The sequence below is a fragment of the Fundulus heteroclitus genome, chromosome 1, assembly GCF_011125445.2.
Source record: "Fundulus heteroclitus isolate FHET01 chromosome 1, MU-UCD_Fhet_4.1, whole genome shotgun sequence".
In the NCBI taxonomy this organism is placed as follows: Eukaryota; Metazoa; Chordata; class Actinopteri; order Cyprinodontiformes; family Fundulidae; genus Fundulus; species Fundulus heteroclitus.
Window position 1 is genome coordinate 14,216,736 of NC_046361.1, and position 19,969 is coordinate 14,236,704.

The following is a 19,969-nucleotide window of genomic DNA, read 5'->3' on the forward strand; positions in this document are numbered from 1 at the left end:
AAACATCCATCAGTATAATTAAAAAGGTTATTTTAGATTCATAAATATGTACAGCACTGGGTCTTATTCACAAGCTAAGAGTAAAGAAACCCAAAGTTTGGTTCGTCAAACACTTAAATGTAGATTTGAATTCAGAAAATGATTGCATCAAATACATCACTACTGTTTTTTTTTTGGAGGGGGGGTGTAACGTTCAGGCTAACCGGAGCAGTTTCAGGTTAAAACTATTTACAAAGCCGTGGCTCAGACTGCTCTCTGAAAGAACTTCAAAATGCATTTCTAATCAGAAATGACGCTGGAGGCTTTCAGTCTTTCTGTTTTAGTTTTTGTGTGGATGTGTGGCGACTGTACAGTATAAACAGTGAACGTTCCAGCTCCCGCGTCTCTGATCAGCCGAGGTGCTGCTGGCTCTGCTCCGCCTGAAAGTTGTGATCCGGACACACCTTCTGCACCAGCCTGTAGTCCGTGCCCGTGAAGGCGATGAAGATGCATATAACCTTGAAGGGCTTGGCACAGATCCAAGCGGCCTGGGACTGCGTGTTCTCTGAGTAGCAGGTCTGTCCCGGGTCGTACAAGCACGGCTTGGTCTTCTTGGAGCGGTTGGTTCGCTGGTACTCGACGCGGCAGTTCAGCTCCGTCACCATCATCACATCCCGTTGGTGCTTCTGGTGTTCGGTGGGAGTGGAGCTGGTCGACTGAGGCGTGCTCAGGTCTGGGAAGTGCACCGAGTTCTTGCTGGTGCCGCCGTCGGCTGCGCCGTCCAGAACCTCCCACCCCACCGCTTTGGACGGTGGGACAATGCTGACAGAGATGTTTCCCAGACGGGAGGAGTTGTGACGGAAGTAGACGCTGAAGGTCCCGTTGATGTGGTCCACGATTTTCCCCGTCACCAGGAGGCTGAACTTCACCGTTTTCACGTTGAAGTAGAAATCGCCCCAGCCCAGGATCTTCTTGGCCTTTGGGGAGGTCTTGGCAGGAGGCTTGGACTTGGAGGGAGCTCCGTACAGGTACTGGTCTGGAGCTTGTGAAATGTTCTGTGGCCAGCCGTAGGGGCTCAGCGAGCCGTACGTGTGCATTTTGGGTTTGGTGGAGATGATTTGTAAGTCTTTGGATACGTGTTTGACCTTCAAAGCTGCTCCCTCAGCGTCGTCCACCGCTTCCGCCTCCCTCCATTGTTTGCTCTTTAGGCTCAAAGGACTGGATGACTCTTGTACCTGCAGTAAAAACAAAACAAACAGGCAAGATTAAATAATGTCAACAGTTGACATTTTGATCATTTCTGACGCCATCAAAACAATAAATAAGTACGGTAACAGTAATTGTTTTTTTCAAACTACTGAAAACGTAAAGCTTTTCCATGTTTTTTTTATGTTTCAACCTAAAACGTCACTTCATTTTATTGGGATATTATGTAGTTCATAATCAGAAAGTAGTGCACGGCTGTGAAGGGAAAGGGTACAATACATGTGGCACACATGTACAGTAATATTAACAAATTAGAAAATTATTGAAAAGTAATTTTTTCTATTTAGTAACTCCATTCACCAAGGCAAACACGTTACATAGATTAACACAGACTGTTCTAAAGCCTTTATTTTTGTTAATTATGATTCCCCCCCACCTCCAGCTAATGAAAACACAACATTAAAGATCAGAAGATTGCATCAGACTGATAGAAAATGAACATTCTCCATGCAGAAATGGAAGCATACAGAAAAATATGTTTAATACCAGCTTAAAAGTTGTTGTTTTTCTCAAAAGTTACTTATAATCTCACAAACAAGCCTCTAATTTATTGAATATGTCTGTACATTAATGATACACAGACTGATGTTTTCAATCCTTTATTTGTGTTCATCATGAAGATATTCTACTTACAACTGATGAAAACAGCCTTTCAGGGTATATTACATCTGATCAATAAGAAAAATATATTAATACAGAAATGTGGACTAAATTAAAATCATGTTTATTACCCACTGAAATGTTATTTTCAAAAGGTACTTTTAATTTGTTTACTCGGCAAACAAGCCTCAGTGGAACGCAGAGTCTTATTTCTTAAATATGACGATATATCAAGGCCCCACATCCCAACCTTTTGCAGCATTTAACAGGTTTTACTTTCCCTATATTTAGCTCCATCTATCTTCCTTTCACCCCTGACCGGCTTCTCTGTCCCGCTAATGAAGAGTTCTCCCGCAGCACGAGGCTCCCGCCGGCATGTTTTACATTTTGACCGCTATACACCTGAGTCGTTTTTACAAAATGTTCCTTTGATAATCTGTGTGAGTGAGAAACAAACAAAAAAATCTCAATTGAACTGTTGTTGCCTTTAAATAAATCTCTTTTCTTTCCATAGATGATACACTTTTTACACTTTTCCCTTTTATTTTGTGTTTCACTGCGTCTCTTTCCTGGAGCCTTGCCATGGAAGGAGTAATTGTTACCATTTACTTTGTTCATTGTCTTTCATTTTCATCGCCATTTGGGGATTAAAATTAGAGGATACAAATGGGGAAGAGTTGAATGCAAAGGACAAACTCCATTTTACTGTATGTTGCGATGAAAAATAAAGATACGTATTATTGTTAAAGTACCCCTGGCTCAGTGCTGCTATATTTGGAGGTACTAATAGAGCTGTTGCTCCTTGTAGTTTTAGTTTTTCTTCCCCTATACCAACACTGCAAAAAAGGGAACTTAAAGTAAGTAAAATCTTCCTGAAATTTGTGTATTTGTCCTTGATTTGAGCAGGTAAATAAGACTATTTGCCAATCGAATGAGATTTTTGCACTTAAAATAAGAACAATTCGTCTCCATCATCTTATTTCAAGTGCAGTTTATCTAATTATCTTATCTTAGGGGTAAAAATACTCATCCCATTGGCGAATAGTCTTATTTAGCTGCTCAAATTAAAGAAAAACATACCCGTAAGAATATTTTACTTACTTTTAGTTCCCCTTTTTGCAGTGAAGTACTCCTGAAACTGTGCTTCTGCTTAGTTTTCAATTCCTGCTTCCTGTTCCCCCCGCCATACTGAGCCCAGTCCTACCAGAGCTTTATTTCTGTAAACGGGAGTGGTTCTTCTGCGCTGTCGCCACATGCTTGGTGCAAAGTCAACAACTGGATCGGTACCTGACTCCATGATGAGACCGGATCGAGATTATTGAACTGATGAGAATTAAGTGTGGGCCGAAGTGGACCGATGTTTAAGAACCGGACCTTTTTGTCTTGAAAACGGCCTCATGATGACGTTCATCGTGAATGTGGCATTAAAGCATCTAGATAAACTGAACCGAAGAGAACGAAAGGGAACAAAAGTAGATTATCAACTTTCCATGAGGAACTACCTTGAAAGAACGTGATAATGAGAGAAAAAAAACGCCTCGGCTGTCAGGTTGAGCACAAACGAAGGACAATTTCACTGTAACCACATTAAATGGTTTCAAATAATCGATTAAACATAATTATTCTTCAGTCTTTCGTTCCCCTCTAAAACTGGCTGTGATCAATAGGTTATTTCCTCCAGGCAAGCAGGCATGTCACAATCAACCTGCCGTTAACAAATTATAATTTGTCTTCAGCCGTCCTTCAGCTGTCCCCCTTTTTCTGTGTGACCTTTATTCAGCATATTTTCAGTCATAAGCTGCGAAGCTTATTCCTCCTCTCTACTCTCTCCTATTCATCTTTCTCATGTTCTAACATGAACATGGATGAGATACGTGAAATTGTTGAGGATTGCACTGTTGTACTGACTCTCAACATCTCTACGCATGTCCTCATCTTCATCAACTCTTTTACGGTCTAAAGGTAAATGAGGTTTAGAGCTTCGTACTGAATCAGAGCAACAACTCTTGTTATTCTCTCCACAGAGAAAGAAGGCATTACGTACGCATCTCTAAACCTTAACATTGATGGACCGGTTTAGTTTGAACCAGACAACCTCCTGATAAACACTCCGAAATGAAGCCCTTAGGTTCAAAGGTGGTAATTGGAGAGATTTTCCTGAAATTAACCATTTAGATATGAAGAGCTGTGATACGTTACCAAGGATAAAACTCGGGCTGAAGGACCCAGAGCTCGTGTGTTTTGGCATCCAAAGCACAGTGAAATCATGCAAGGCCTAGAAAAAGAACAAACTGTTTCCCTTTTTGTCACACTCCAACAACAAGCTTCAATATATCGCGTCCGTGTTTTGTAGAGCCATATTTCACCAACATTAGGCATTCTGCAGTCGGTCTTCAGCTGCTTTACAAATCAAGAGAGATTCCTTTTTTTAAAGTAGGATGGGTTTTAACATCTTGTCGCTGGTTCTCTGTCGGATCTGGGTCTGGATTTGGACTCAGGCTTTTAACGCATGAAAATGCTTTGATATACACCGGTGGGGTCCAAACCTGTTTATTGGGAGGCCCAAAATCATGAAGTTAAAAAAATCCCCCTGCATTGTTGGATGTCAGTGGTTTCCTTTGCTACAGAAGGAAGTAAATCAGAGCACCTGGTTAAAGAATAAGGAATAATTTGTGTTGTAGCTAACATTTTTTTAAGAATACTGTGACTGTCAGGGGAAAATGTTGCCCTAAAAGATTAAAAGTGTCCATCGTCGTCAAATGCACTAGTTGATGTCGGGGACCGCAAAAGCTCATTCAGAGGGCCACAGACGGCCCCCGGGCCACACTTTGATAACCGCCTGATCCAATTCAACTTGGCTGACGGCGTTTTCACAGCAAATCCGCAGATTTTAGTTTTTCACCACACATCATCTTACAGCGTCATCTGAGCAGGCCATCTTCCTCCACAGGCTGACTCATAGAAAAAAAAAACTGTCAACAGGACTTCTTGTGATTTCTATTTAACTATAGCCCCCCCCAAGACAGCCAGATTAGTTTAATGCACAACCAACATGTTACCAGACATAATATTCTCCCACCTGAGCAGTGGATCTCTGCAGCTGCTCCAGAGAAATAGACACAAAGCTCCAGTTTCGGGCTTTATGTCTACTTCTCTTTCCCCAACCTATAATTTCAGGGGAATGATCCTGTCTTGGGGAGTGTAGGGAGGAGGAGGGGGGGGGGGGGTGTTGAAGTTGTGCAGTGCTAAACAACGATGTCCCAACACTATACCTGCAAATTCCAGCGACATGAATAATTCGGCGATGCTGCGTGTGTTTCATTCCCCAGGCTCTGCGCTCTCGTTTACATTGAAGTAAAACCAAAGAAGAGGGGAAAAAAAAACAAAAAAAAAACAGACAAAGGTTTGTGGTTCCTCTCGCCTCCATTTCAGAATGAACAATTCCCCAGGCATCGTTATTTCACTCACAAAAGTGAGATCCCCCCCCCCGACACCCGTGGCCAGTCTCGGCCCGCTCCTGCACCCGACTTGTGCTCCAGCTGTGCCTATTGTTACCGGCCCCAAAGCTCCAGCTACGCGCCGCTCTAACCCAGCCTAATTGGAGCTCACAGTGTGACAGCCGTGTCACCGGCTCAGAGTCAAGATGCCAGCACGGCGACTGCCACTGAGCAACGGCGGAGGAGAGGATGCGAGCACAGCACTCGTGAGAAAGCCCCAACCAGCGGAGGCAAGAATAAATAACACAGAATTAAATTTAGAAAAGCAAAGAAATTAATAATAAAAAAAAAAGGTAGTGAGCTGAAAGCGTTGTTTTATCTGAGGACAGCGAGAATATTCTTGCCACGGGCAGGTAAATCCCTTAATGTGACAGTTTTACAGGAGCAAAGAAAACATAAAACAACAACTCTCCTGGAGGCCCTGAGGAGATTAAAACTCTTTCAAACCCAGAGAGCCTCTGAAGTCATCTGCCTCCACGTTTACAGCTGCGAGATCAGGTCTCCTTTGAGCTTTTCACTTGGCAACTTCGCCGGTGAAGTCGGGCGTCACGATTACCTGTCCGGGCGGTGAAAGAAACTCGGGAGTGCGTGATGAATTACGGCGACGCCGGGGAAAAATTCACAGCCTGATGAACCAGAGCCGTTCAGAGGAACTGCACCCTTTCATGGAGCAATCATCCCCAATCACATCCTGATGTTTTAATATTTGTTCTTATTGGTGTCACAACAGCATGACTTGAATTCTGTGCAAATCTATTTCTTTTTTTATATGAAAGAATGTCACCAAATTGAAAAAGTTGAAATACTAGTAAAATTATCACAACTAACATTGATCTCGACCCAGTGTCTCTTCTCCTTGGTCTACCAAATGAAAATATTAAAAATCAAAACAAGAGTAAGTTGTATAATGTCTTAACTTCCTGTGCTCGAAAGAATGTTTTGTTACAATGGATCTCTAATAAATCTTCCACTATTTCTGGGTGGAAGAAGCTTATTTTGCAGCATATCCCTCTTGACCTAACATGCCTCCATGTCCACTCTAAGACTGACATTTTTGGACGCATATGGAAGCCCTTCATGGAGTATGCTGATTACTCTGTCTCGAGCATTCATAAATGTTTAGATGTGGACTATATAATGATGGAAGTATGTACCCCCCCCCCCTCCCCATTTTATTTTTATTTTTGTCTCCTTTGGACTGCACTGCTGAGCTTTTGATCTGTTCTGTGTTATATTTTGTTGCTGTAATTAAACAAAAAAATAATAAACACATCTATATGTAAAAAAAAGTTTAAATCCAATGTAAAGCACGTAAAAAGGTCAAGTTTAGGAGCAAACTGGCCAAAATTGTCCATCCCTAGTCAATGCAAGCATGTCAAGTTATATATCTTTTATTAAAGGGATCATGAAGTTGATTGTGATTTCAGTTTCTCACACGCCCACACAAAAAAACCAAAAAAACAAAAAAAACAAATGAGAAATAAAAGAAATCTAAAATGGAAGTCGTTCATTTATGGAGGCAAGAACACGAGGAAATATATTGACTGGCAAGAGATGGTCTACGACCTGCTTGTTTCCCAACGAGGAGAACTTGAGTCCCCCTGCAAAGCCACGGCGCATTGAGTAAATAATGGGCTCAGCCTGAGCAGCAGCAGCAGCACAGAGGACTCACCGAGCAGGGAAGCAGCCACAGACAGGTGATGGCAAAGTTCAAACACAGAGCTCTCATCCTGCAGCCGCGGTCGTCCATCCACAGAGCCGCCACGTGTGTGTCCGAGCTGCTTTGCTCAATCCCAGCCTGCACCCTCACTTCTCCGCTGGAGGAGAGTCTGGAAAATCCTCCAGATTTCAAGTGGATCCGCTCGGCTCTCCCTCTCTTCAGCGCTGCGCCTTCCTCTCTCGCTCCTCTCCGCCACACACACACACACACACACACACACACAAAAAGAAAACTCACACACACTCCAGTGAAACTTCACAGAGAAATCATTGTCTAAGCAACATTTTACTCAGCAAGTAAAAAAACCCACACAACACACACACACACACACACACACACACACACACACACACACACACACACACACACACCCTTCACCTGCCTCCGTGCTCATTTCCAGCACCTGGCCGGCCCTCATTATGACTCATCAACCCGGGGAAAGGCGCTCTGAGGCAGGCACTCTCTGACAGCCATCCCTGCTGTCCCCGCGTACTTTAGCCGCAGGGAGGCTGACAAAATGACAAGGGCTTTCTTGAGGAAATATATATATATATATATATATATATATATATATATATATATATATATATATACACTGACAACCGGTGAGCGTCACTGCTTCAGTCCTTCACTGGAAATGCAAGCCAGCTAATCCACCAGATGTACTAACCGAGCCTGGAGGATGTCTTAAGTAAAGATCCGTAATGAACCTGTGTGATAATGTTAAATATCGCAGCGTTCTCTGACTAGTTTGAGGCGCTGGTGCACTTTCCTTACAAGCTTTGTTAATATGTCATATGTCCGGTTTATTTCCTCCCATTTTGTCAGGTTGTTATTGTGTTTTTTTTGTTTTGTTTTGTTTTTTTGGGTTAATTGCGGGTTTTAAACGATACCAAGTATAATGGTCAAATGTAAGAAAAGTGATACGCTTTTTTTTTTTAAAGCATTCTTTCCTCATACAAATCTCTAACGTGTGGGGTGTACAGTGGCGTACAAAAGTATTCACACCCCTCTTGTTTTTTTTTGTGATTTGTTGCCTCACAACATGGAATTAAAATGGAGTTTGCGTCATTTCATTTACACAACATGCTTATGGCTTTGAAGATGTATTAGTTTTTATTGTGAAGCGAACATCATATATTAAGAAAATAACAGAAAACCCCAGCGTGCCCATCCCCCCCACAACCCCCCTCTGTCTGGATAAATGTTTCTGATTATGCCACATCTGGGAACACAGGGCTTGTGAATAGCAATCTTCTAACCACAGATTCTCAGTTGGATTGAGATCTGGACTTTGACTAGGCCATTCTAACACATTTAAACGTTTTCCCCTTAAAAGACTCTAGTGTTGCCTTAGCAGGATTATTCGGGTCAATGTCCTGCTGAAAGATGGATCTCCATCCCAGGGGAGTAGCCTACTTTTGCAAGTCTTTTGTTATTTGTTTATTTGTTGTTTTTTTTTTTGCAAAATAGCTTAAACTGCTCCAGGCTGGATGGAGAGTGTCGATGGACATCAGTTATCAAGTTTTGCCGCAGATTCTGAATTGGATTCAGGTCTAGACTTTGACTAGACCATCCTACCACCTGAAATAGTTTCATTTGCAAAAGTTTAAAAAAACATTAATATATTTTTTTCCCCACTAGGCTATTGTGTTTTGGTCTATCACATAAAATCCAGTTCAATACATAGATTTTGTGGTTAGAAATCTATACTGCTATACTATACTGCTCATTGTCAGAACCAAGTATTTTTAAACGATCCAACTTGGAATTAAAAGTTAGTTATCTGATGTTTTATTGATCAACTCAAAGTCCAAATCAAATGGCAGTACTGTAACCGTATTGCTCACAGCGTTAAAAAGAAACTTATGTTGCTGCTGTCAGATATTATATGAATTACAATATATGAATTCTGAGTATTATTATATGAAATGTTGAGATAATACGTTTGTTTTTTGCGATATCACGAACATCAACGGATTAAAGATGACAGAGGAACACAGAGAGAGAGAGAGAGAGAGAGAGAGAGAGAGAGAGAGCACGCGATGCCCGTTTTCACTGTCCTTAATATGTTCAGCGCAGCAAAAAATTATCATTGAGACCCTGCTGGAAAAGCAATTTAAAAAAAGTTGGTGACACGGAAGTAACTATATATATTCCCACAAGATGGCGCCACATGCTCATCCGTTTTGTTTCTTTTATTTATGTAAAATACATTTTCACCGGATTTGCGAGATTTCCTGCTATTAACTCATCCAAAACGAAAATAGTGTAATGATGAGATATTGCCCCCTTTGTTGGTTTCAGACTCCAGTCCAGTGAAATTTTACAAATCTAAAATGTACTCATGAATTGCACTTATATTTCCCCTATGACATTTTTGCAAGACCGTTTTACACTATAATCAAATTGGATTTTTTTTTTTACCTAGAAAGGCAAAGTGAACGATGTTTTAAATATTGTCCTTCTACTTCTAGAATTACTCTCTTATCTAAATTCACACGTACAGCATTAAGCAATATAAACATGCTTGCTGTTTCACACGCAGTGACAAATTACTCTACAGAACCGATGATGGACATGTTTAAAGTTTCATCGGCGATGGCAGCAGAGCTACGCTGTGGTTAGCGCATGCGTAGGAGGAATATAAAGCTGGATGCAAGAGAAAACGACCGTACTCTGTTGCATTTTCTAAAAAAAGTTGGAAATATTCTGGTCCTACCGTACATCCAACTATGTATGCAAGCATAATAATTAAATTATGTGTGACTATCGTAGGGCAGATACATAACGCAGTGACTTTACGGTCGAGTTTTGATTTATTATTTTTCTTTGAACAGTTTAGGAAGCCCCGTGTTAACAGGGCATCAAAAAATTGGGATAAACTCTTATTGTTCCTCTCCACGGAAATCTTTAGTAAAAGGCGAAAGATTTATACGATCTGAAGAGAAACAAGAGTGCATAACTTCTACATAGACAGTCAGCCCACCTCATTCTTTCACACAGCATTGTCACTGACGGTTTTCTCAAAAGATTTACCTCATAATATGATCCACTGCATAAAATGTCACAAACAATATTTTCATTGAAGTGCACTAATACTAAAATCATAACGCATTGGATAGAATCACAGTACAAGAAAACAACTTAAACAATTTAACCTTATGGGCGCTAGGCATTGTGGGAAATGAGTGACGTAGACAAAAAAAATTTGCTCGGGGGAGGGGAGTCTTTTAGTTACAAGGTAGCAGCAGCGTAACGCTTCAACGCCGCGCTGTTTGGGGTATACTAACATAAGTTATGGTCTTCACGTAGACGTCTCGCTTCTCATGCGATCTGCCTTCACTCCTACGCACAAACAAAGCGAACTGAGCTAAGAAGCTAACACAACACACACCCGTAAATCTTAACATCCTGTTGTCTGGGTGTGACGGGCGCCCCCTAGTGGCCCGCCGGGACGCTCTGCTGTGACCGTAGATCCGATCTGGTCATTTATTTTTTAAGCTGTGTAATTTATCTCATACTGTGTCAACTAGTACAACTTTAGTGTGTAGAAAATAGTTTAGGCTGTAATAATTGCGATCTGCCACCAGATGTCGGGGTTTAACCAGTCCTTGATGATCAATAGATAGTATAAATTGCAGGAGCAAGGTGCCTCTAAACTGCGTGGAAGTAGATTTCTTTATGTCAAAGTTGGGAAGCAATAGTTATTCTGCAGGTGTATACGAATGCTATAATTCAGTAAAGCATAAACTTCATCACCATTTACATTCACAATCCAAGCCAACAAAGCGGCTAGGAGCGCTGCATGGGCATATTTCGTCAGAATCTAGGTCGCACGGTATTAATATCAAGGAGCAAACGAGCCAATTTAAACACCCCCTTCTCTAAAAAACACCATTTGATCTACGAAACAGTTGTTAAAACGTTATTATGCTAAAACAAATCCCACGTGAAAAGGCACGTGTAGAGGTAGTAAAGATATATATAAGATAGAATTTAAGGTAAATTGTACGGTCTTATTCAATATGTAATGGCGAATAGCACATGAACGTTTACCTACCAGGGCCTTTCTTTAAAAAAAGAAAATACACAAAGAATGCACAACGTGGAACATTTGTTTTGGAGATGCTCATTTTGCACAAAGAGTGAATGAATGATTATTTTTGGATTGTTGTATGTTCTAGTCTTTAAAATAAATGAAATACCGGAGCAACCTGTTGTTTCATGCCCTTTTGGCCTGGGAGCACCTTTGGATCCCCCAGAGTGAGCTGGAGGATGTTGCCGAGGAGAGGGATGTCTGGGTCTCTCTTCTGAACCTGTTACCCCCGCGACCCGATCTCAGATAAGCGGAAGACGACGGATGGAGCTAGAATAGTCCAGTTGTGAGAAAAGCATGAATAACCTTCAGAAAATCCATAAAAGACAGATAATGGTTTTGCTTTAGCAATGAGGGATAGTTGGGAAGAGCTTCACTTAATATCCGTTTGTCCAATTTAGGACTGTCCAGAATAATACCCAAATTACTTACAGCAGAGTGACTGCTCACTAGCAGTATATCGTTTCCTGTTTTGTCATCCGATAAGTATCAGGGTGCTGCTGTGTTTTCTTTGGGTTTGTCTAGGCGAGCCACTCATTTCAAATGAGGCGTGTACCACTGTCCCACCTACACCGCTGTGGACTCGGTGCAAACTCTTCAAAATGTTTTCCTCCTTTGAAAGAGTGACAAAAAAATGTGCCTCTTCATATTTATACCCCCAGGAAACAGGAAGTCGTGGATCAATTAACTTATTTAATGAATTAATTAGCTAATTAAATGTTGTAAGTCACCCTGTTTAACATTAAACATACTTTTCCAAAATAAAAAATAAAAACTGTTGTGTTTATGGGTGTCATAATTGTGGCAAAGGGGGTTTTAATACAGTCACAACAAGAAATAATAACAAAAAAAAAAAATCAAAATAAATTTAATATTTTCTTAAACAAAATCAGTGTGAGATTATTTTAATTGATTTCAAGGATTTGAATTTATTTAAAGGATTTAGGATTTCCCTGTCAATTACACTAGAGGGCGCTGTACATGCAGGAGCCTGCACATCCCGGTATTTACCATCCAACTTGAAAAGGTTTGCCATAAGTTATTTAAATGAGAGTTAAATCCTATAGAGTATATCTAAAGGGAGAAAAAAATTAAAACACATTTATTTAATCTCATATAGGCTATGATCCACATGCTAGCTGCATGTGTATTCATTTTGCTTCTGCAGCAATAGAAAAGCAGTCACAATTTTTCTACTTGTCGTTACAACCTGAGTATGAAAAAAGTCAGCAGCCAAGACTTCAAAAGCATGTGTGTGCTCTGCTGACAAGAGTCAGCCATGATAATGATGAAAAGGTTTTTCAAATAATCAACACGTCATAGACAGAAATAGATCACAGCAAACACAATAAAAGCAAACTTAGATTCTCAGCAGGTGTTAAATGAACGTGGTATCAGATGGCGTTGCCGAACAAAGAGCAGCTTTCAGTGATATCTTGCGCTGCGGCCTTTTTTGTAGCGTTGTGCCTTATGTGAAGGTGATTTCCTGAAGGAGATCTGCAGGGAAGTACCCCAGCTTGCGTCCCGTGCTGACCTTCAGGTAGCCACCTTTCTCATCTCCTTTCTTCACTACGATCTGAAACAGAGATGCAAGCAGAGCGACAGAGCATCAGCGCTTTCTTTCTTTTAAAAGATTGTCACTTGATACTTACATATACGTACACTTAATTTTGGAACGTTACCTGATCTTTCTTGAGTGTAATCTGTCCCATTTCTCTGTTGCCCACAAAGGAGCGGGTCACCTTGTACACCCTCTCAGATGCACGCACTTTAATGAGGTAGTTGGCAGGGAAGTAGCCAGTCTTCTCCCCCATCTTCCCCTTATAACACAAGGAACAGCATGAGAGTTCCTCCCGACAGTGGTGAATAGTATAGATTTTATTATTTTTTTTAATGGAGAAGTTTAACTCACTCTCCACCACTCTTCATTGGAATCATCCTGCACTATGATCCGGTCACCGGGGCTAACCAAGCGAGACGGGGTTTGAAAAACTTAGGGTCAAATAGCCAGACTCAATCCACCGATAAATGCTTCAGGATCGTTCAAACCTACTGAAAGTCCAGGTCGTCTTTCTCGATGGCTTTGAAGCGGTAGAGAGCCAGGTAGTAGTGGGACCCGGTGAAGGTGCCTTTAGCCTGTTGACAAGAGGCACAGAGGACGCAGCGTGAGACAGAGGATGCAGATCTGAGATGATTTACCTCCAGATGCCTGTTGAAGAACTAGATGTCTGCTCTCACCTTGTCGTCTGCTTTGTCTCCACCTTTTTCTTTTTTATCTTCAGGCTTCCCTGCGTGAACAACAGAGGCAGGGATTCTGTTTGTTTTTTTATGCAACCCAGGAAAGCAGTGATTGATTTTGACTGTTTTAATCTTTACCCTGTGTTTGTCGTCGTAAAAAAAAAAAAAAAAAACTATTTTCTGTTGTTTGAACAAGGAACTATTTGTTATTTCAATTTATATTGACTAGCTAAGGTAATGCATCATAGTGTTAGTTTTACCTTCGCCTCCTTCCTCATTTTCTTTCGGTTGTTGGTTTTCTTCTTCCTCCTCTTCCATCATCATCATGATCTAGATGGCACAACGTGTTAAGAAACACTTTAACCAGAGATCATAATTTACCGATGTTACAAAATGCATGTTAAATATATGTCATTTAAGTATTACAGAGCCACTAACATTTATTAGCAACTCTGGCACTGATGTGCTGAAAGTCTTGTGGTATAATCACATTCTCATACTCAAATTTTGACCTTACTTTTTTAAGTTGATTCAGTAGCCCGTTCATTTTAGTTTATTCTCAAAATTTAGGAAATGGTCTCAAGAAACATGGCCACCATTAATTAATCTGGTCAATTAAAAAGGTTTAAACAACTGGATATGTGACTAATCAGAATGGACCAGGACCCAAGTAGTCCTTGCTACTTAATGTAAATAAATAAAAAAAAAAAAAAAATCCAACTCTCACTGTTGGTGAACTGCAGCACAAATATCTGGTGTGTTAATTATGCCAATGCAATAGAAGATGAACTCATTTAAAACTTCTTTTCTTTTACAGGTGACATATGTTAAAGGTGCTGTAAAAACTATGGAGGAGCCTTCCAAAAACTGCATCTGCTTGCACACATTTATTTTGCTTTTACTTATGCTTATGTGCTCTGGATTAAGATGTCACCAAAAACTCACATTTTTCTTGTCGTTTTCATTCTTTTTGCGCTCCTTGTTTGCCATGATGACGCCGACCCTCAGTGTGTCGAAGACTGGGTCGTTCCGGTTGGGGTTGTCTGGTTTTAGCACAGAATTTCACTTTCAACACAAGGTTATGATGCTTTATGATAATCATTTAACAGTTCAGTTTGCAATGAGAGAAAATCTGGTTCCAAGAGTTTAAAAAACGTTGTTATCTCGCTATTATCTCTTTGTAGAGTCTATTGATTTTTTAAAGCAGAAAAACAAATCCTGACACCTTGTAAAAACCTTTAATAATACAACAGCAATGAAAGAACAATTAATGGCAAATCCTTAGGACATCTTGATATAGCGAGCGGAAATTAAAGTTTGGTGGACTCACTTGGGTCTGGTTGGTCACTGCTGTAAAGGGGGGAACTGTAGGCCCTTCTGAAGCCAGGTGGCTGCAGAAAAAACATTGGATTTTTTTTTTAAACAATATCTGCCGATACTGGTGCAAAGAAAACTTGCTCTTCAATGTATCTGCTGCAAACTAAAGGAAAACTCACAATTTTACCAAAGCACTTCTGGAACTCGACGTAGTGCTGACATGAATGGTGGATGTTGGTCTTGCAGTTCTTACACCTCAGACAAAATTTGTTGTTCACTGAAAGGTGTGCAAAGCAATTTCAGTAAGGATCATTTGACAAATTTTGGTTATAGCAGTGGTCCAGGTGTGCAAAACATGCCATATATAAAAAGATGTTGCAGATGAATCTCCTGCGTGACACATACAAACGATCATGCGAGCACAGACATCACAGAACTTGGGTTTCTTGCAGTAATGGTCCTTGAACTTGTGGGGTTTGTCATTAACCCGAATAACAGGGTCCGAAGGAGGTTCTGGTTCCTTCTCCTCCACCTCCACCTCCTCCTCATAAATGAAATAGACCTGGAGAAACAACAAAAAAAAGAAAACCCTGAGAGGAGGTTCTATGTCCCTTGTTTTGGGCTAGGTCTGTGTGTACAGTGATGTTTCAAAAAAATACTTTATTTTGTTTTTAATATGCCCCATTTTTGATTTAGTTATTAGAAAAAATAGAATTGTCTGCTTTTAAATTCTGACAAGACAGAAGTTGTCATCTTTGGACCAGAGTCCTTAAAAAAATAAACTTCTTAAACAATCACTTAATCTAGATGACATTACGTAAATAGGCCTCTGGAAATAAAGTAAAAAAAAAAAACTTGGCGTTATTTTTACCTGTTATGCCATTTAAATCCCACAATAAACAGGTTTCCATAGTTTCCTTTTTTCACCTCAGGAATATCGCCAAAATTAGAAACATTCTGTCCAGGGGTGATGCTGAAAAACTAGTCCATGCATTTGTTACTTCAAGGCTGGACTATTGTAATTCTTTACTATCAGGAAGTCCACAAAATGCAGTTCAAAGTCTTCAGCTGATCCAAAATGCTGCAGCAAGAGTTCTGATGAAAATCAACAAGTGGGATCATATTTCTCCTATTGTAGCTTCCCTTCATTGGCTTCCTGTTAAATCAAGAATATAATCTAAAATTCTTCTTCTAACGTATAAAGCCCTTAATAATCAAGCTCCATCATGTATCAGAGCTCTGATTACCCCGTATGTTCCTAACAGAGCACTTTGCTCTCAGACTGCAGGTCTGCTGGTGGTTCCTAGAGTCTCTAAAAGTAGAATGGGAGGCAGATCCTTTAGCTATCAGGCTCCTCTCCTGTGGAACCAACTCCCTGTTTTGGTCCGTGAAGCAGACACCCTGTCTACTTTTAACACTAATGTTAAAACTTTCCTTTTTGACAAAGCTTATAGTTAGAGTGGCTCATGTTACCCTGAGCTACCTCTATAGTTATGCTGCTGTAGACTTAGGCTACTGGAGGACATCAGGGTCTATTTTTCTTACTCTATTGAGTTCTCCTACTGTTCCCCCATTTTGCAATGTTTGTTGTTATTTACATTTTTTGTTCTCTCTGTTTTTTCTTCATAGTAGGTACACCTGGTCTGGCGTTCTGTTAACTGTGACATCATCCAGAGAAGACGGCTCACCTGCTATTACCATCTAATGTAGAACAGATTACTAGATCAATGTGTGCCTCTGTGCTTTTTTGTTTCTCTTGTTGTGTCTCTGTTCTGTCTTCTGTAACCCCAGTCGGTCGAGGCAGATGACCGTTCATACTGAGCCCGGTTCTGCCGGAGGTTTTCCTTCCTGTTAAAGGGGAGTTTTCCTCTCCACTGTCACTTCCTGCATGTTCAGTATGAGGGATTGCTGCAAAACCATCAGCAATGCAGAAGGCTGTCCACTGTGGCTCTACACTCTTTCATGAGGAGTGAATGCTGCTTGTCAAGATGCAATATGATGGGTTTCTTTAGATAGGAAACATGTTGCATGTTATCACTCACAGTGTCTCCATCCTCCCTCACTACATTGTCAGGAGCCGGAGGATTGTCATGAAAATCCACAGAGTTTTTGTCATCCTCCCTAAAACACAGAAGCACAGACACAAAAAGGGAAAGGAGGGACAAAACCAAGAGGTGGTTGCGTCGTTATCACTGGGACAAGAAAAGTGCTTCCACCATGTCAGACAACCATTTTAAATAATAATCCCTTGAGCAGAATGTTAAAGATGTGAGTTAACAAACACAATCAGCGTGCTATTTTATCACGTATGCATTCACACACACAGAAGTAATATATCAGCTATACATGGCCTTTAAATAGTATTCCTATCCATTGAACTTTTTCCACATTTTGACTAATTCCAACCACAAACTTTAATGTGACAGACCAACACTGAATAGCACATGATTGTGAAGTGAGGGGAAATTATACGTGGTTTTATATATTAATCTTATTTCTTAATCTGAAACTTGTGGTGTAAATTTCTATTTAGTTCCCCTCATTCAACACTATATAGAAGCTTGCTCGGCTGCAACTGGAGCTCAGTCATTTGGGGAATGTCGCTGCTAGCTTTGGACACGACTGACATCTTTGCCCATTCTGCTTCGCCAAATACCTTCAGCTCAGTCAGATCGCGTTGAGTCTAGCTGTGAACAACTATTTTCAGGTTTTGTTATATCCTCAGATGGATTTAGGTCTGGACATACTCTGATCTAAACCATCTATCCAATTGAATAGCTTTATTTGTCCCAAGGGGGGGATTACATTTCAGTCCAGCCCGTCATACAGCCATTGTCCTGTGGGAAGGTGAACCTCAGTCCTGCTTTCAAATACATTTTGCACCCTCTACTCTTTCCGGACTGCCCTGTAGTTATTTCCATGCATCGTGTGCATCCCACAGCATGTTGCTGCCACCAACTTGTCTCATTGTAGTGGTCCAGTGTTAGATTCACCCCCAGCCTTAGCATCTTGCAGTATGTTGGCAAGTTCAATTGTGAAGAAGAAGCCAAGAGTTACCACGGACCTCTTGGCTGCTTGTCTGATTAATGCTCTACTTGAAATTAGTCGGACAATCTTGTCTCCGTAGTTTTACAGTTGTTCCATACTGCTTTCATTTTCAGATGATGATCCACGAGGTGACCAAAGCTTGGGATAATGGTTTATAACCTAACTCTGTTTTAAACGTCTCCACCACCTTCTCCCTGGCCTGCATGCTGTGTTCCTTTGTATTCGTGATACCGTCATTCACAAATGTTCTCCAATAAAACTCTGTGGCTTTTACAGAGCAGCTGGATTTATGCTGAAATTAAACTTCACAACTGGACTCTATTGACTATGTACTCCACTACTGAAACACTTTTGATGTTTTTGTTTGTAAAAAAGTGTTAAAAATATAATCCAAAATATTAAAACCCTTTTCCATCCACGTGACAGTTGTAGTTGTGGGGTATCACATCAACTTCCAATAAAATACACTGACATTTGCGGGTGTAATGAAACAAACATGTGAACATGATCCAGTCAATCAGTCAATTAAATTTTATTTCTAAAGCGATTTACAGCAACCACAGATTGAACAACGTGATGATGTGTGTTGTGAATTGCCGCTATATGAATACGTTTAATTGAATCACAAAGTAACTTTGTACAAACATTACTCCCCTTCAAAACAAAGTTCTGTACCATATACTTCTTCAGTCAAACATAGAGCTGCTTAATATGTTGTCGTGTAGAAGCAGACTGGGAGAATTGAACATATTAGCTTCTCTGTACTAATCATTCAGGTATTAGTAAAGGGAAGCTTAGGGTTATTAAAGGCTTGCAGAAAGGGTAACATGCGGGAACTAGACTTACTGTTCCATGGTGCAATGCTGAAAATGTCAAAACCTAAAACAAATCACAACAATTATACAGTCTTTCTCATTCAAGCTGCTTGTCTCTTAATTAAACAACCACTTATTTTTAGTCTCAGCGCCTAAATGCCGTGCTTCTGATGTTTTACTACATCTTGAATGATTACTCTTGTTTCTTGAGCTTTCTACATTTATAGACTGGCAGTGGCGGTTCTCTAATGCCGTAAATGGCGCCTTGGGTGAGACCCTCTTGCTGAGCCCCCCCAACCAATTAAAATGCAGGAAATCATGTAACAGTCTCCCTATTCTCAGGAGTAGCAGGGGGAACCACCTCCTGGTTGATTACATTTACATAAAAGCAATGGACAATAGACAACTCACAGATAAGTTATATTTTTTCTAATGCTGCCTCATGTATCTGCCTATATGACCAATATTAAAAAAATTACACTATATGCAGCTTATATTTCCAGAATGTCAATTTAAGGGGATGATATAGTTGAAATCTAATTTAAACCCATCAAAAATAATGCAGTGTTACGGATGATGGCAAATTTGTCAAACAATATAATTAAAAAACTGTGAAAATGAAAACTACTGAAGACTGTTGCTATAAATTGAAAACTCTACAAAAATTCAAACACACAACTGCTATACACTTTTCTCAGTCTTTAGGGCAATTACTTGCAGCATACATTATGTTTGAGGACATTTGTCAGCTTGAACTGAACTATTCTTGGTTTGTGAAATTTGATCTCATCACAACTAAATTTGGAAGCTGCTGCCAGCCAGAAAAAAAAAAGAAGAAGAAAAAAAGCAGAGGAAAATTTCAATTGGAGATCCAAGACTGGAGAAATACTGCTTTTGTACGCTGGTTTAACATTGCTTGGGTTAACTGGACATAGCTTTTCCACTGAAACTGAGGGCAAAACACAAACAAAAAACCGTGAATCAGTGCCCCTTTTGTCCTATTAACAGATCATTTATTAAAGTACACAACATTTAAACTGAAACACTGACCTACCTTCTGTCCAAACTTGTACAGATCCCACTAAAGATACTGGAAAATGTTAAATATGAACGCTGTCTTCACCAGCTCGTGACGTCGGTAGTGTCATTAGCTCAGTGTAGGTGAGTCCAAAAAGGAGGCTGACCAAAACGTTGGCTCACTTCTCAGGGCCTCAGGATGCAGTCTCTCTGTCGTCCCTCCAATGTTTCCTTCGGGTTGTTTCTTCTCTGACTATGGGCTCTTGCTGTGACTCAGACAACTGTAGTTTTGTGAAGTTCTTTGTGATGTGTATCCACGATTCTCTTTGTGTAATTGTATGCACGGCAGGCTGAACCCTGCTATGTGAAGTTG

At 40.4% G+C, this 19,969-nt stretch overlaps 2 protein-coding genes and 1 non-coding gene across 3 annotated transcripts; all 3 read right to left on the reverse strand.

The window, feature by feature from the left end:
* Positions 1-18: 18 nt before the first annotated feature.
* LOC105936376 (neurexophilin-2) lies at positions 19-7,558 on the reverse strand. Its single transcript, XM_021323904.2, has 2 exons — positions 7,015-7,558; positions 19-1,214 (listed from the first exon to the last, which is right to left on the reverse strand). Exons 1-2 carry the CDS (start codon positions 7,090-7,092, stop codon positions 390-392), a joined length of 903 nt encoding a protein of 300 aa, XP_021179579.2. The 5' UTR covers positions 7,093-7,558; the 3' UTR covers positions 19-389.
* A 2,351-nt stretch (positions 7,559-9,909) lies between these two features.
* Positions 9,910-10,023, reverse strand: LOC118564863. Its single transcript, XR_004932078.1, has one exon. It is a non-coding gene; the product is annotated as a U5 spliceosomal RNA (small nuclear RNA).
* A 2,027-nt stretch (positions 10,024-12,050) lies between these two features.
* On the reverse strand, positions 12,051-19,953 carry stac3 (SH3 and cysteine rich domain 3). Its single transcript, XM_021323902.2, has 13 exons — positions 19,634-19,953; positions 18,611-18,643; positions 16,759-16,837; positions 15,122-15,278; positions 14,896-14,993; positions 14,730-14,790; positions 14,345-14,442; positions 13,660-13,729; positions 13,400-13,449; positions 13,215-13,297; positions 13,074-13,125; positions 12,844-12,981; positions 12,051-12,737 (listed from the first exon to the last, which is right to left on the reverse strand). The coding sequence occupies exons 2-13, from the start codon at positions 18,616-18,618 to the stop codon at positions 12,630-12,632; spliced, it is 1,002 nt and encodes a 333-aa protein (XP_021179577.2). The 5' UTR covers positions 18,619-18,643; positions 19,634-19,953; the 3' UTR covers positions 12,051-12,629.
* Positions 19,954-19,969: the final 16 nt, after the last annotated feature.

Excerpts from the sequence above, each read along its gene's own strand:
- LOC105936376 (XM_021323904.2), bottom strand. The coding sequence starts at position 7,092 with ATGGACGACCGCGGCTGCAGGATGAGAGCTCTGTGTTTGAACTTTGCC. Across the intron at positions 1,215-7,014 it reads TGTGGCTGCTTCCCTGCTCG|GTACAAGAGTCATCCAGTCC; the intron begins GTGAGTCCTCTG and ends TTTTTACTGCAG.
- stac3 (XM_021323902.2), bottom strand. Across the intron at positions 14,994-15,121 it reads CTGTGCTCGCATGATCGTTT|TGAACAACAAATTTTGTCTG; the intron begins GTATGTGTCACG and ends CACACCTTTCAG. Across the intron at positions 13,730-14,344 it reads ATGAAAACGACAAGAAAAAT|ATCATGATGATGATGGAAGA; the intron begins GTGAGTTTTTGG and ends TGTGCCATCTAG.